At 54.9% G+C, this 15,047-nt stretch overlaps 1 protein-coding gene across 1 annotated transcript in view; it reads right to left on the bottom strand.

Moving 5' to 3' along the window:
- Nucleotides 1-12,939, bottom strand: part of LOC135192798 (deleted in malignant brain tumors 1 protein-like) — a 37,310-nt gene extending 24,371 nt beyond the window's left edge. Inside the window, 3 exon segments of the mRNA XM_064176181.1 lie at nucleotides 5,947-6,261; nucleotides 8,751-9,065; nucleotides 12,830-12,939. Coding sequence (XP_064032251.1) covers nucleotides 5,947-6,261; nucleotides 8,751-9,060 — 625 coding nt within the window. The 5' untranslated portion in view covers nucleotides 9,061-9,065; nucleotides 12,830-12,939.
- Nucleotides 12,940-15,047: the final 2,108 nt, after the last annotated feature.

Here is a 15,047-nt window from a genome sequence, read left to right on the forward strand (position 1 = left end):
TGGTCCTGCCAGCACATGGCAGAGTGGTTCATGGGGACCTGCTCCACCTAGGCTGGCATAAGCCATGGTGGATCCCACTGCTTCTTTCTAGGAGTAGACCTTCTCAAATCTCCTGCCAGTGTCCCCCTGCATGGTTGACACACAGCTCCATGCCCTCCATGCCGCTGTTCTCTGAGAGCTCCCTGGAGACTGATACTCAAGGACACAAAGAGAGCTTGTACAGCTTGGCCCCAGACTCTTGTCCCCCACCCCTCAGATATTTGTACACATTGATCAGATCTCCTCTCAGCCTTCTCCTCTCCAGACTAAACAGCCCCAGGGCTCCCAGTCTCTCTCCACAGGGAAGATGCTCAAGTCCCACAGTCATCCTCGTGGCTCTCTGCTGAACTGGGACATCTCAGCTGACTTCCAGATTCCTGCATGAGGCCTAAAGTGAGTCTGCTCCAAGAGCGAACCACTGCTTGAGTCTGCTCCAAGACAAAACCACAGCTCAAATCTCCTCCAAAAAAAAAACTACCACTCAGATCTTCTCCAAGAGGAAATTCCTCCTTGAGACTTCCCCAAGAGCAAACCACAGCTCAAATCTCCCAGAGCAAACCACCACTGAAGTCTTCTCCAAGGACAAGCCACTCCTGGAGCCTTAAAGACCATTTTTATTTTCACAAATGCACACAAAAATAACAGTTCAAGAGAGAAATTTTAGCTGTCCAGGTGCCAAATGCCTCCTGCAGGCAGCCCTGGGTCACTCCAGAATGACCACCCAAGCTGGGCATGGAGCTGGGTGGTGGATCCAGTGACCCAGCTCTGTGGAGATGAGGTGGTCTGGGGCCCTTGGTGAGAGAGAGCTGTGTGGCAGAGCTGCAGCACTGCAGTTTGGGCAGGGGCTGGTCACAAGCTCTGCTGAGCTCTCTTGTTCTTGGCATCTCCAGCAGGAGCCACCTTGGCTGCCACTTGCTCTTCCTCAGGCGTGGAGATGGAGGTGTAGGAGACCTGCAGCTCCTCCATACACATGAACCCTGCAGGCCAGGATGGGTCAGGTGGGTTTGCTCCTCAGGGCCTCAGCTCTCTCCTTTTTACCAAGGCCAGCTGGGGATGCTCACTCCATTGCAGACAGCTTTGGCTGGGCCAGCGATGGTGGCAGCACAGAGTGCGACAGCATCACCCCTGCGAGCACTCAGACATGAGGCCTGCTCTGCAGACACCACCCTGGAGCCAACCTCTGCTCCACACAGCACCCTTGAGCCAGAATTTGTTCCACACAGCACCCTTGAGCCAGCCTTTGCTCCACACACCACCCTCGAGCTAGCCTTTGCTCCACACACCACCCTTAAGCCTGCTTTTGCCCCACACCAGCACCTCTCCACACAACAGATGTCCAACAAGACAATGTCAGGATGTTCACCAGGGACAGCCCCAACCCCTCAACAGCACTTCCCAAGAATCTCCACCACAGCCCTACAACTTCAGGAGCAGATCCAAGTCCTGCTCAGTCCTCACCCCTCAGCTCAAAGGGAGGACATCCCTTGCCAACTGGGAGCTGGGAACCCCCAGAGCCATCCTGTGCTCAGAGCTCCTGGCTGATGGGCAGGCAGCACAGGCAGTGTCTGAGGAGGCTCCAAGGCTCATCCTACCTCTTGAGAGCATCCAGAACCAGAACCACAGAAGGTCAGGGGCTGGAAGTGACCTCCAAAGCTCATCCAGTCCAACCCCCCTGCCAGGGCAGGATCACCCAGAGGAAATCACACAGGCACACATCCAGGCAGGGTTTGAATATCTGCAGAGAGGGAGACTCCACAACTCCCCTGGGCACCGCCCGCTGCAGTCTTCTGTCACCCTCACAGGTTAAAAAATCCTCATGTTTCCATGAAGCTTCCTATGCCTCAACTTTGCCCTTTGTGCTGTTGTTGGGCATCACTGAGTAGTGCCTGGCTCGACTCCTGGCACTAACCTTTACATCTTTATAAACATCCATGAAGTCACTTCTCAGGCTCCTCCTCTCCTAGCAGCAGACCCCCAGATGCCTCAGGGTGTCCTCATAAGAGAGATGTTCCACTCCTGGCTCTGCACTGAAATCTTTCAAGCAGTTCTATGACCCTCTTGAACTGTGGGGCACAGAACTGGACACAGTACTCCAGATGCAGCCTCACAAAGGCAGAGTAAAGGGGCAGGAGAACCTCTCTGTGTGTACAGTTCTGGAGCTCTCAATGCAACAAAGGCATGGAACTGTTGGAGCGAGTTGAGAGGAGGCCACAAAGATGCTCAGAGGGCTGTAGCAGCTCTGCTATAATGACAGGCTGAGAGAGTTGGGCTCTTCAGCCAGGAGAAGAGAAGGCTTCAAGGAGATCTTGGATTGGCCTTCCAGTATCTGAAGGGAGCCTACAGGAAGGCTGGGGAGGGATTACTGACAAGGTCTTGTAATGACAGGACAAGGGGGGATGGGTTTAAACTTGAAGAGGGCACATTTAAATTGGATGTTAGGAAGAAGTGCTTCACAGTGAGGGTGGTGAGACACAGGAACAGGTTGCACAGGGAGGCTGTGGATGCTCCCTCCCTGAAAGTGTTCAAGGCCAGGTTGGATGAGGCCTTGAGCAACCTGTTCCATTGGGAGGTGTCCCTGCCTATGGCAGGGGCTTGGAACTGGATGACTCTTGAGGTCCCTTCCAACTTAACCCATTCCACAACTCTGAAACTCCCTCACAACCTACTAACCACAGCCCTTCTGATCCACCCCAGAACAGTACTGCCCCTCCTGGCCACCAGAGCACACTGCTGGCTCATGGTTGTTGCAGAGGGGAAAATTAATTAATGCAAGATGATCTTTTCCAAAATTAATGTTGTTTATTTTGGTATTCAGAACTCTGCCAACCCCAACCACTCATTTTAACAATATCTTGTTTCTTACACAGACATTGAAACATCCTCTGGATAATATCCAGACCTAGGAATAACCAGCAAAGCCTAGGAACATGAACTGAACTGGAAGAGAAGGTTCCCACAGTCCATATGGCACCTGCCCAGTAGATGGGCTCAAGGAGCTCTTTCAGCTCTATGGCAGAAGGCAATGGAGAATTACAAAGAGGTTTTTAAGCATTTACTCACAAATTATTATCACCCACTCAAGGGGGTAGCCACAGTCCAGACAGCGCCCAAATGCTCTCAGGGGACTCTGTCTTGTTGGATGTTGAGACTTGAATCTTCCTGGCTCCTGGGGACAGGATGCAGACAATCTCTGACCTTGTCTCCTGGCTTCTTCTGGACAATCTGTGTATGTGACCAGGAATTCTAAGCAGGTCCTTCAAGTGCAATAGCAGCATGGCTGAGCATAGCAGAGAAGCACAGCAAAGAGCAGGGAAGCAAAGCAGGTTGCTCACCTGCCTATCTCCTTTTGTCAATGTGAGCAGAGATTAATTGCCCTTTGGACACAGAACAGCCAATCAGGATGGCAGTTAGCCAAACCATATCCTATTAGGCAAAGCCACAGGCTCACTTTTACCCAATTTGGGCAAAGCACAGGCCTTGCACTAGGCAGGCACAAGCCAAGTGTGCACCTTACACCACAGGACCCTGGGCAGGCCAGACACAGTGGCTCCAGGTTCTTTTGTGTCTGTTTCCCGTGCTTGCCACTCTGGTGGAGCAAAAAAACATGTCTAGGCAAGGCAGGACATGTATAAGCCACAAGAGCACATTGCTGGCTCATGGTGTCAAAGGGAAAGGGGAAGAGTGGTCAGAAAGAGGAGCAAGGGATGGGTGGAGGTCACAGCAGGAAAGGAAACTCCTTCCAGCACCAGCACCAGCCCCAGGCAGAAGCAAACTTCCTGCCCCAGCTCTGCTGATGTGGCTGCTTTGAACACAGCTGGTTTCCAACCACACTCCTTCTGCAGACTCTGGTGTCCTCTTCACCAGCAGCAGAACTCACCTAGGGGGTTGTTAGAAGCTTCTGCTTCGCATCTACTGCTGCCGTCGCTTGGTCTTGTACAGAAAAGCCCCAAGGATCAGTGCCAAGGCTGCAAGGATGACTGGGAGCAGCAGAGGGAGCAGTGGGAGAGGCTGTGGGGGTGTAAGAGAGCCTGTGGGGAGAAAGAAAACATCTCCTCACCCAGAGCTGAGGTGCAGAAATCCCCTGAAGATGAGGAGGAACTTCTTGAACCTAGGGGTGCTGGAGCCCTGGAGCAGGCTGCCCAGAGAGGTGGTGGAGTCTCTGTCTCTGCAGACATTCAAACCTTGCCTGGATGTCTTCCTGTGTCACCTTCTCTAGGTGACACTGCCTTTACAGAGGGGTTTGAACTTAGTGATCTCCAGAGCTGCCTTCCAACCCCTATCATTCTGTCACTCTGCTGCAAGACACCTCCAAGATCATCAACTCCAAGCACCAACCCAACACCACCATGCCCACTAAACCATGGCCCCAGGGGCCACACATTGTTTGGACACCTCCAGGATGCTGACTCCACCACCTCCCTCTTCAGGAGATGAAAGGACATCACGAGGACATGAGGAAACAGGCACAGGGTACAGCCTGGCACACTCCCATTGGGTAGCACAAAATGCTCCTTCCCCCCATGAGGATGCTCAAATATCAGAGCAGAGGTGAGAAAGGTGTTGGGATCTCCATGCTCGGGGATTGGCACAGCTCCACTGGACAGGGCCAGGAACAACAGGGTCTAGAGTAAGACCAGAGGTCTCCAGAGATCCTTTCCAACCTGCACTCTTTTATGGCCACCATTCAGCAAAGGAGATACAGAGTAAAGCTCCTGCTAAGACTCTGACACCGCCAGGCACAGACCCCTTGGTGCTGCAGCACCTTTGGCTTGCTTGTGGCCACTCAAGGCCCACATCCATGCACCATCTGCTGCATCACAACAGCTCCTTCTGCCTGCACAGACCCACATCCAAATGGTGCCCTCTGCAAACCTCATCCCATGGTTGTCTCTCTACTCAGAGAAGCCACAGGGAGAGGGTAAGGCAGAGGTGTACCAGGGATGTACCACCAAGGGGACTGGGGAGGCCTCATCTGCAGCACTGCCCAGTTTGGGGCTCCCCAGGACAGGGAACTGCTTTGGAAGGCAGAGCAAAGGGCTGGAGAGATGCTGAGGGCACTGGGACATCTCTGGAGAGGAAAGGCTGAGGGACTTGAACCTTTTGAGCATGGAGGGGAGCAGCCTGAGGGGGGATCTGATCACTGCTGCTCAATACTTCAAGGCTGGGTGGCGGGAGGGTGAAACCAGGCTGTGTTCAGTGGTGCCCAGAGACAGGAGAAGGGCAAAGGGGCACAAACTTGACTGTCAGAAGTTCCATCTGAACATGAGGAAGAACTTCTGTAATTGAAGGGTGATGGAACACTGCAGCAGGCTGCCCAGGGGGATGGAGTCTCCATCTCTGGAGACATTCAAAGCCCACCCAGGTGCCATCCTGTGTAACCTTCTCTAGGTGAACCTGCTCTAGCAGGGGGGTGGACTCAATCTCCAGAGGTCCCTTCCAACTCCACTACTCTGTGATTTGAGTCCAGGTGTTCCCAAGCAAATGCATCCAGCTCTTGATGACCCACTGGGTGCAAACAACCTTGAGAACTCTCTGGGAGAAGAAACTATTCCTCGTGGCCAGCCTAAACCTCCCCTGGGGCAACCTGAGGCCATTTTGCCTCCTTCTATCACTTGTTTCATGGAAGAAGAGACCAACCCCACCTCACTCCAACCTCCTGCCAGGGACCTGTAGAGAGCAATGAGGTCTCCTCTCAGTCTTCACTTCTCCAGGAGAACACCTCTGGCTCCCACAGCCACTCTCAGAAGATGTGCTCTAGATCCTAGGTCATCCAGACCAACTCCTCTGCAGTGAGCAGGGACATCCAACTAGAGCAAGTTGCTCAGAGCCTCACCCAGCCTGACCTGGAATGTTTCCAGGATTGGGTCATGCCCAGGACCTCTTCTGCCCCAGTGATGGCCACGTTACCTGAGCACACCACACCAGCATCTTCCCCATGGTGGCAGCTGATGGCTTCCTCCATCCTGGACGGGCACTCAAAGAGGTTTTCTTCTGCCCCTGTGCACTCAACCTCACTCAGTCAGATCTGGTGGGCACCAGGCCCAAAGTAGGCCGAGCTTGGAGCTGAGATGGCTTCTCCACAGCCCAGCTGCTGACACACCACTTCTGCATCACTCAGGTCCCACCTGTGGTCACACACAGTCCCCCACTGCTGGTTGTGGCGCAGCTCAACCCTCCCGGAGCAAGGGCTGGAGCCATTCAGCAGCCTGACCTCAGGAGGCTCTGAAAGGGAAGGACAGGAGAGAGGCTTAGCTGGTCCTGGAATGATGAAGGACATGAGGAAGTCAAACATGGATCAGTTTCTTGCCCACGTGTTGGAAGATGGCTCCTCAAAGAGTGGCCACCCACAAGGGGATGTGGAGATTGTCACCAGGGGCATCTGATCCCATTTCTGGTGCCCTCGGGCATCCAAGAAACCCAGGAGGAGGTGGCTGTGCCCTGGGGTTGAACGGCAACCCCAGGCCCAGCTGGAGTGGGGGCAGGAGGCCAGGACATTGCAAAGTGGCTCTAGATGCTGCTGTCAGAACCATGGAACTGCTGAGCTTGGAGGAGACCTTAGATCATCAAGTCCAAGCACTGCTGCTAAGCCACTGCCACTGCACCACATCCATGTCCTGGCAATGCAGCCACACAAGGTGGACCCAAGGGAGGGGGGAGGGTCAAGGGGCTTGATGCTGTGGTGCCACCACGAGTGGAAAGGACACAGCAGAAGGGGCTGAGGGACCAGCCAAGGGATTATAGGGAAGAGCAAGGAGTAGGTGAGGATGGACACTTGTTAGCCTGGGAGAAGGGCCTCATGGTGGCCAAGGGGAGCTGGAGCTCTCAGTCAGCCTCCAATTGGTTCCTGTAGGAGCAAGAGGCTCAACGTGAGCAGAGCAGAGGAGGGTCTCAAGCAGGTGGCCCACTGACACCAAGCTGTGTGCTGTGGTCAGTCTGCTGGAGAGATCCATCCAGAGGGATCTGGACAGGATGGAGAGGTGGACCCAAGCCAATCTCATGAAGGTCAACAAGGCCAAGGGCAAGGTCCTGCACCTGGGTTGGGGCAACGCCAACAACAAAGCCAGGCTGGGTGAGGAGTGGGATGAGAGGAGGAGGAGGAAGACTTAAGGGTGCTGGATGCTGAGGAGCAAAACATGAGCCAGCAATAGGCACTGCCAGCCCAAAGAGCTACCCACAGCCTGGGCTGCAGCAGGACATGTGTGGTCAGCAGGTCCAGGGAGGAGATTCTGCCTCTCTGCTCTGCTGAGACCTCACCTGCAGCACTGCCTCCAACTCCAGAGCCTCCAGCACAAGAAGGACCTGGAGCTGCTGGAAGGAGCCCAGAGGAGGCCACAAAGATGATAAGAAGGCTGAAAAACCTCCTCTATGGTAACAGGCTTGGGGTGTTCAGACTAGAGAAGGTTCCCGGGAGGCCTTAGAGCAGCCTTCCAGTACCTGAAGGAGCTCCACGAGTGCTGGGGAGGGACTTTTTCTAAGCTCCTGTGGTGACAGGATGGGGAGCAATGGGTGGAAACCGGAGCAGGGCAAATGGAGACCAGAGAAGAAGAAATTCTTTCCAGTGAGGGTGGTGAGACACTGGCACAGGTTGCCCAGGGAGGCTGCAGATGCTCTCTCCTTAGAGATTTCAAGACCAGGCTGGATGAGGCCTTGAGCAACCTGGGCTGGTGGGAAGTGTCCCTGCCCATGGCAGAGGGGGTTGGAACTGGATGAGCTTTGAGGTTCCTTCCAATTGAGGCCATTCTAGGAGTCTCCACTCAGTTATCCACACACCAAGGTTGCTCCTTCCAGAGCTGCAGCAGAGTGGGGCAGGGGGGGGCTTACCCAGGCACACCACACTGGCATCTTCTCCATGGCTGCAGTTACTCTCTCCCCGTGGCCTGGCCCTGCAGTCAGTGAGGGCAACCTCAGTGCCCGTGCAGTTGACATTGTCCAGCCAGATGGGATCATGCCCCGTGACAAAGTGAGCCTTGGTGGGGGCAGCTATGGCCCTGCCACAGCCCAGCTGCTGGCAAACCACTGCTGCATCGGCCAGGTCCCAGTAGTCATCACAGACACTTCCCAGTGCTGGTTGTGCAGGACCTCAACCCTCCCGGAGCAGCGGTGGGAGCCATTCAGCAGCCTGACCTCAGGAGGGTCTGAAAGGGAAGGGGAAGGAGAGAGGACATCTTGGGATGGTGGACATGCAAGCAGCCAGTGCTGGGTGTGAGCAGGGAGGGTTCGAGGCAGCAAGCGCTGGGTGTGAGCAGGGAGGATGGGAAGCAGCAAGTGCTGGGTGTGAGCAGGGAGGATGGGAGGCAGCAAGTGCTGGGTGTGAGCAGGGAGGATGGGAGGCAGCAAGTGCTGGGTGTGAGCAGGGAGGATGAATCTCCACTGCTCAGTGTTTTCACAAAGAGATTTGAGGATTCTCCTGTGGAAAGAGCTTCACCAAGGGAGCAGCAGCCTGGGCTAGTGGGAGCTGTCCCTGCCCATGGCAGGGTAGTTGGAACTGGATGATCTTCGAGGTCCCTTCCAACCCAGCCCATTTTAGGATCCTGTGAAAGGTGGTCCTGGAGCTCCTGCAGCGTTGGCACCTCACAGAATGGTAGGAGCTGGAAGGGGACCTCTGGAGATGACTCAACCCAACCTCCCTGCCAAGGCAGGTCCACCTAAAACATCGTGACAGGAGAGCAGGGGCAGGAGGGTGACCTCAGCAGCAGCAGAAAGGCACTTACCTGAGCACACCAGGCCAGCATCTTCTCCATGGTGGCAGCTGTGGACTCCTCTTGGCTCAGCCCTGCACTGGGAGAGGGCAGACTCGGTGCCATTGCAGCTGACATTAGACAGCCAGATGGGGCCACGGCCCTGGCCAAAGCTGGACCAGCCCAGCACTGACCGTACCGTGCCACAGCCCAGCTGCCTGCAGACCACCTCTGCATCGTTCCTGTCCCAGCCCCGGTGGCACACAGTGCCCCACTGCTGCTGCTGCAGAACCTCCACCCTCCCGGCGCAGCGGTGTGGGCCACCAGCCAAGCGAACAGCCATGGGGTCTGCAACGAAGGACACCAAGAAGCCATCAGGGAGGGCTGGGGCCTGCACATGGCAGCTCACACAGGACTGTGGCCCCCTCTAGTCTTGGCTCCCTGCTGTGACACCACCGTGGAAGAGGGATTCCCACGGGAGCCAGCAGGGTCACTCACACCATGGAGATCAGAGTCCCTGTGCTTGGAAGAGACCTTGCAGATCATCCACTCCAACCAGTCTCAGACTCTGCCCAGGCTGGGGCTAAGCCATGGCCCTCAGCACCACATCTCTGCAGCTGTCAAACCCCTCCAGGGACAGGGATTCAGCCACCTCCCTGGGCAGCCTGGTCCAGGCTTTGAGAACCCTGCCACTGTTTTCTGCTTATGCCCAACCCAAATCTGTGCTGGTGCAACTTGAGGCCATCTCCTCTTATCCCCTCACTTACTCCTTGGGAGAAAAGCCCAACCCCCACCTCTCTCCAACCCCCTTTCAGGGAGCTGTAGAGAGCAATGAGGCCTCTCCTCAGCCTCCTCTTCCCTAGACTGAACACCCCCCAGGCTCCCTCAGCTGCTCCTCCCCAGTCCTGTTCTCCAGACCCTTCCCCAGCTTCCTTGCCCTCGTCTGAACCTGCTCAGCCCCTCAGTATCTTTCTTGGAACGAGATGCTCAGAGGTTGTCCATGTGGGGGTGAAAATGAGCCCAAGGAGCACAGACAGGATCTTCCCTGGTTCCTTGCCCTCATTATTGTCATCTCTAATTAGCAGCCTTGTTAATGCCAGGGGAATTATTGTCACACCCTCGGGGCAAAGCCAGCTCAGCAGTGGCACAGACAGTGGCACAGAAGAATGCAGTGGGAGGGTCACCTGAGCACACCACGCTGGCATCTGCTCCATGGTGGCAGCTGTGGATGCCCCAGTCCTGGACCCTGCACTCAGGGCAGCCTCTGTGCCCTGGCAGCTGACGGTCTCCAGCCAGAAGAAGTCATGTCCTCTGCCAAACCTGGCCCTGCCAGGAGCAGAGATGGAAGCACCACAGCCCAGCTGCCTGCACACAACTTGGGCATCCTCCATGTCCCAGCTGTTGTCACAGATCCCCACTGCTGGTCGTGAGGCACCTCCAGGTGCCCGGTGCAGCGGTTTGCACCATTCACCAACCGCAGCTCTGAGGGCTCAAGGAGACAAGTGAGCCAATGTGGCATGGTGTCCAGGGGGCCTACAAAGATGTTCTGTTGCTGTTGGCCATGATGTGGACAAGAGCAAACCAGCTCAAGCTGTACTCAACAGGGCATGGTGCCCATGGGGCCTCCAAAGGACATTTTCTGCTGCTGTTGGCCATGTTCCCAGCACTTACTCCTTGGGTAAAGAGCCCAACCCCCACGTCTCTCCACCCTCCTTTCAGGGAGCTGTAAAGAGCAATGAGGCCTCACTTCACCTTCCTCTGACTAAACTGCTTGGGGCAGTGTGGTTGGAAAGCCGCTGGCAGAAAGGGACCTGGATGTTGTAAAGGACAAACAACTCATAGGAGCCAGCACTGTGCCCAGGTGGCACAGAAAGCCAAAGTCATCCTGCCTGGGACCAGAAATGCTGTGCCCAGCAGGAGCAGGGAGGCGACTGTCACCTTGGACTCTGCTCTGCTGAGGAGGTGCTGAAGGCAGGGCAGAGGAGGGCACAGAAGTTGTGAACAGCCTGGAGAATAAATCTGATGAGGAGCAACTGAGGGAGCTGGGGACAGTTAGTGTGAAACAGGGGAGGCTGAGGGGAGACCTCATGGCTGTCTACAGCTACCTGAAAGGAGGCTGTGCAAAGGTTAGTGCTGGTCTCTTCCCACAGGGTCATTAGTGACAGAACAAGAGGGAATGGCCTCAAGCTGCCACTGGGTAGGCTTGGGTTACATGTTCTTTCCCAGCAGCAGTGGTCAGGCACTGGAATGTGGTGCCCAGGGAGGTGGTGGAATCACCAACCTTGGAGGGGTTTAGAAGTCCTTTGGATGTGGTGCTTGGGGCTACAGTTTAGGGTGAGCTTTGCAGAGCAGGGCTCTGGGTTGGCCTTGGTGATCCTTTGGTGCTTTTTCCAACTGGAATGTTTCTGTGATTCTGTACAAGAGCTGCTGGATTCAAAAAGGGTCATTTACAGGTTTGCAGTGGAGCCAGTGGAAAAATTCAACCTCTCCACAGCTGTTGGATGGGCACTGCTTCACCTGGCAACACCCAGAGAGGATTCCAAACAACTGCAACTCCTGGAAGACAGATGTGGCAGGGGATGCTGAGCTGGAAACTGTACAGACTATGCCTTGATCCCTAATGCAAGCTTACAGGGGGAGGCTGGAGACCCTCCCAAACAACACACAGTGCTGTACAGAGGTGTGAAATTCAGTGGCAACAAAGAGGGAAGCAGCACAGAGGAAAGCTGTGGAGAAAGGAGTTGTCTTTGTTGGCACTGGGCACAACACCTCTGTGGGAGCCAATATGTGGAATGAGAATCAGGACTAGAAAAGGAGGTTAAAATGTACCCCCCCTCCAGTGTACAGGTAAGGGGTGAGTGGGCACTGGGAGTGCCCAGGGTCAGCTGATGTGGTGGAGCTGGCTCAGAGGCTGGACTCAATCATCTCAGAGGTCTTCTCTAGCCTCAATGACTCTGATAGTCTGTCCTGCACCCAGAACAATCCTCCCTATCAACACAGGTGGGGGAGGAGGTGATGGAAAGCAGCTCTGAGAAGGACTTGGGGGTGCTGGTGGATGAGAAGCTGGATAGGAGCAGACAGTGTAAGCCTGCAGCACAGGAGGCCTCCAGTTCTACAACTCCTGTGACAAGGATCACCTGGAGGGGCTGGGAAGTGTCCAGAGAAGGCCCACAAGGATGAGCAGAGGGCTGGAGCTGTGCTGCTATGGGGACAGGCTGAGATCTGGAGAGGAGAGGGCTCTGAGGGGACCTTACTGTGGCCTTCCAGGGTCTGTAGGGGGCTACAGGAAAGCTGGGGAGGAACATTTTAGGCTATCAGGCAGTGACAGGACTCGGGGGGGGACAGAGCAAAACCAGAAGTGGGCAGATTCAGACTGGATGGTAAGAAGCTGTTCTGCAGCATGCAGGTGCTGAGAGACTGCCACAGGCTGCCCAGGGAGGTGGTGGAAGCCTCAGCCCTGCAGGTCCTTAAGGCCAGGCTGGATGTGGCTGTGAGCAGCCTGCTCGGGTGTGAGGTGTCCCTGCCCGTGGCAGGGGATTGGAGCTGGGTGGTCCTTGGGGTCCCTTCAGCCCTGCCACTTCTCTGCTCCTCTGCTCCTCTCCCCTGCGTGGCCATTGCTGTGCCCAGCACTGCACACAACTCGCCGGAGAATGACAGCCGAAACAGTTTTAGCTGTTAACTCTTCTCTATTCCTTTCTTCCAAGTGTGGGGAGATTTCTAAGGACTTGTTTCGGACCCCAAAGTTCTTTTTTACACAATGCTCTAAGTGATGACCATTCCCAGCTCCAGCCTGCTTTGAACCGGCACCGAGCCGCACCCCAAAAGCCTTAAAACCGCCAAAGAAAACCCCAAACATCGAAATCCCTTCGAGATCTGCTACCGAGCAGTGAAAACTCTTCAGAGTCCCCTTTAGCAAAGCAAACCAAAGCCTCACCTGGAGCCATCCGCAGCTCCCCGAGCGCCGCCGCCGCCGCTCCCCTGCTCCCCACGGCCAAGGCGGAGCCGCCTCGGCGGGAACTGCACCTCCCGGCTCGTCCGCCCCGTGCTGCCCTCACCCCGCTAAGCACCGAGACCCTTTCCCCGCTCCGCTCCCCCCTCGCCGCTCTCCTCACCCCTCACCGCCTCAGCCGCCGCTCACGCTCCGGCAGCTCTGTGGCGACAGCGAAGCCTGCGCCCAGCTCCCGGCGCTCCGCGGCTGCTGCTGTCCCTCCGCGGCAGGGAAGATGTCGCCGGGCGGCTGCGGCTGTTTCAGCGCGCGGAGCGGGGAAGGGGCGGGGCCGCGCGTTCGGCGGCTCTGATTGGCTGCTGCCCCCGCTGTGGGCGGGGCTTCCTAGCTGGGCCGAACCTCCGCTGCCGCTCGGCTGCTGAAGCCTGCGGAGCTGCGGCGGGACCGGGACCGGGACCGGGACCTTCGTCCTCAGCAGCCCTGTCCCGCTGACCTGCGAAACGAAGCCCAAACCTCACGCAGAGTTCCGCAGCAGGTCTGTTCTGTTACAGCGCTGGGCGCAGCAGGATGGCTCCATCACTTCCTGCACACCCCATGCTGGCACAAGCCACAGGTAGTGTCCCAAGAGCAGGCATCTTCATTCACAGGAGGTAGGGTTACTGCAGTGACTTCTTGGAGTGCATAAACAGAGCTAATTTCCATTCTCCACCCCAATTCCAACCCACCCCGGGGGTCTGAATGGTTATCTGCGGTGAACATCCCACACAGTCTTCCTCACAGGGTCATTTTCACCGCTGCTCATCAGACCCTTCTTTATTGCTGATGTCAGCATATCTCTGCTCCTCCTTTATCTCCTTCCTGCTTTCCTTAGTCACTGCAGGGCTGGGTCTTTACAAGATCACATATCACAGACCTCAGTAAGTCACTGCAGACACTTCTGCAGTAGCTGTTGTTTAGTTTGCAGATTATCATCTGACTTACTATAAACAAACATCTCTGCAGAGTTTGGTGTTTTATGGTTTGGCCACAGGCACCCTCAAAATGTGCATCTGTCTGTGAGGCCTTTTACCATCATTCCTGGATTTTTCTTAGGATCATTTCCCCCCCCCTTTTCTTATTAATTAGCAACTTGGTTTGCTACATGTTACCAATTTGATCCAAGCTTCTCTTAAACACTTTCTGATTCTATTTGTTGTCTTAATTGATGCTTTTTCCAGTGGCATAGCTATTTTCTGTGTCTCTGCTACAACCAAAGGAAGCATCAAACTAAAGCACAGGTTAATATTCCCATAGCTATAAGCACTAATACAAATGCAAGCAACTGCTTCAACCATGCAAAATTAGGCAGCCCAAACGTTAATTTGTCCCATAATCCTTGACATCCCCTCGAGGGATTGTCCTTTGCTACCCTCATGCAATGTTCTTCTCTGCTCCCATAGTTTTTGTGCATCTCTTTCACTTTGTCCTGACTGATTCATATATGTACAACAGGTAGCATTACTCAAGGTGCACAGCCCTCCCCGTTTGGCTGTACTAGCATCCAAAGCCAGCCTGGTTTGGGAGTGTCACACTGCTCAGAGACTGCACCTCCTCTTTTAGTCTCTGCAGTGCATCAGCAGTGGAGTTAGTAATTATTGCCATTGTGCTGAGATCTTTACTATTGCTCTTCCAGCTCTGCTACTCCCAGTGCAGGGATTAACACTTGGACCAAACTATGCTATCCAGAATTGTATCCATCAGGGGGGGTTTGCTACTCTTTGATTCCTTCTCCAAAGAGTTCTCCAGTATCCTTTGGGCAGGATTTCATTGTGGAGTCAGGTAACCTGCAGTACAGACTCCTGCCCCAATTTTGAGGTAAACTCTTTCTGGCATAGTTATCTCCACATAACACCAATACCCATAAGGTAATAAGCAATCAATCTGATTTAGTAGGGCTACACCAGCCCCTACAACATCCAAGCCTCTTCACCTTAGTAAGAGGTACAATTTGTTCCTTGAACCCATGCCCTTGTCTGCTGAGACCTCCGCAGGAGAAGAGTAATTGCAGCTGCAGCCTAATGTTACATTTGCACCCTACCTCATTTCCAGTAGCTTCAATTACTTTCTACAAAAAGTCTTTGTTGAGGATCCACAATTAGAAAGTCAAACTTTGGACCTCTCTTCCCTGACTCATCTTCCCCATGTTGGCACTTCAGGAATCCACCACTGGATGTGGTTACCCAGAGCCGTGGCCCCCAGGTCCAATTCACCAAAGCTACCCCAAACAGTGGGGTCCACATTTGGCCACGGGGGAGTTGGGTGCATCCCCAGCAGTTAGCAAGATTAGCCTGGGAGGCCAACCTCTGGCCAACACTTAAGTACACTTTTCCTTCCCATGCCCCAGC

Source organism: Pogoniulus pusillus, chromosome 44 (genome assembly GCF_015220805.1).
Source record: "Pogoniulus pusillus isolate bPogPus1 chromosome 44, bPogPus1.pri, whole genome shotgun sequence".
NCBI classification, from domain to species: Eukaryota; Metazoa; Chordata; class Aves; order Piciformes; family Lybiidae; genus Pogoniulus; species Pogoniulus pusillus.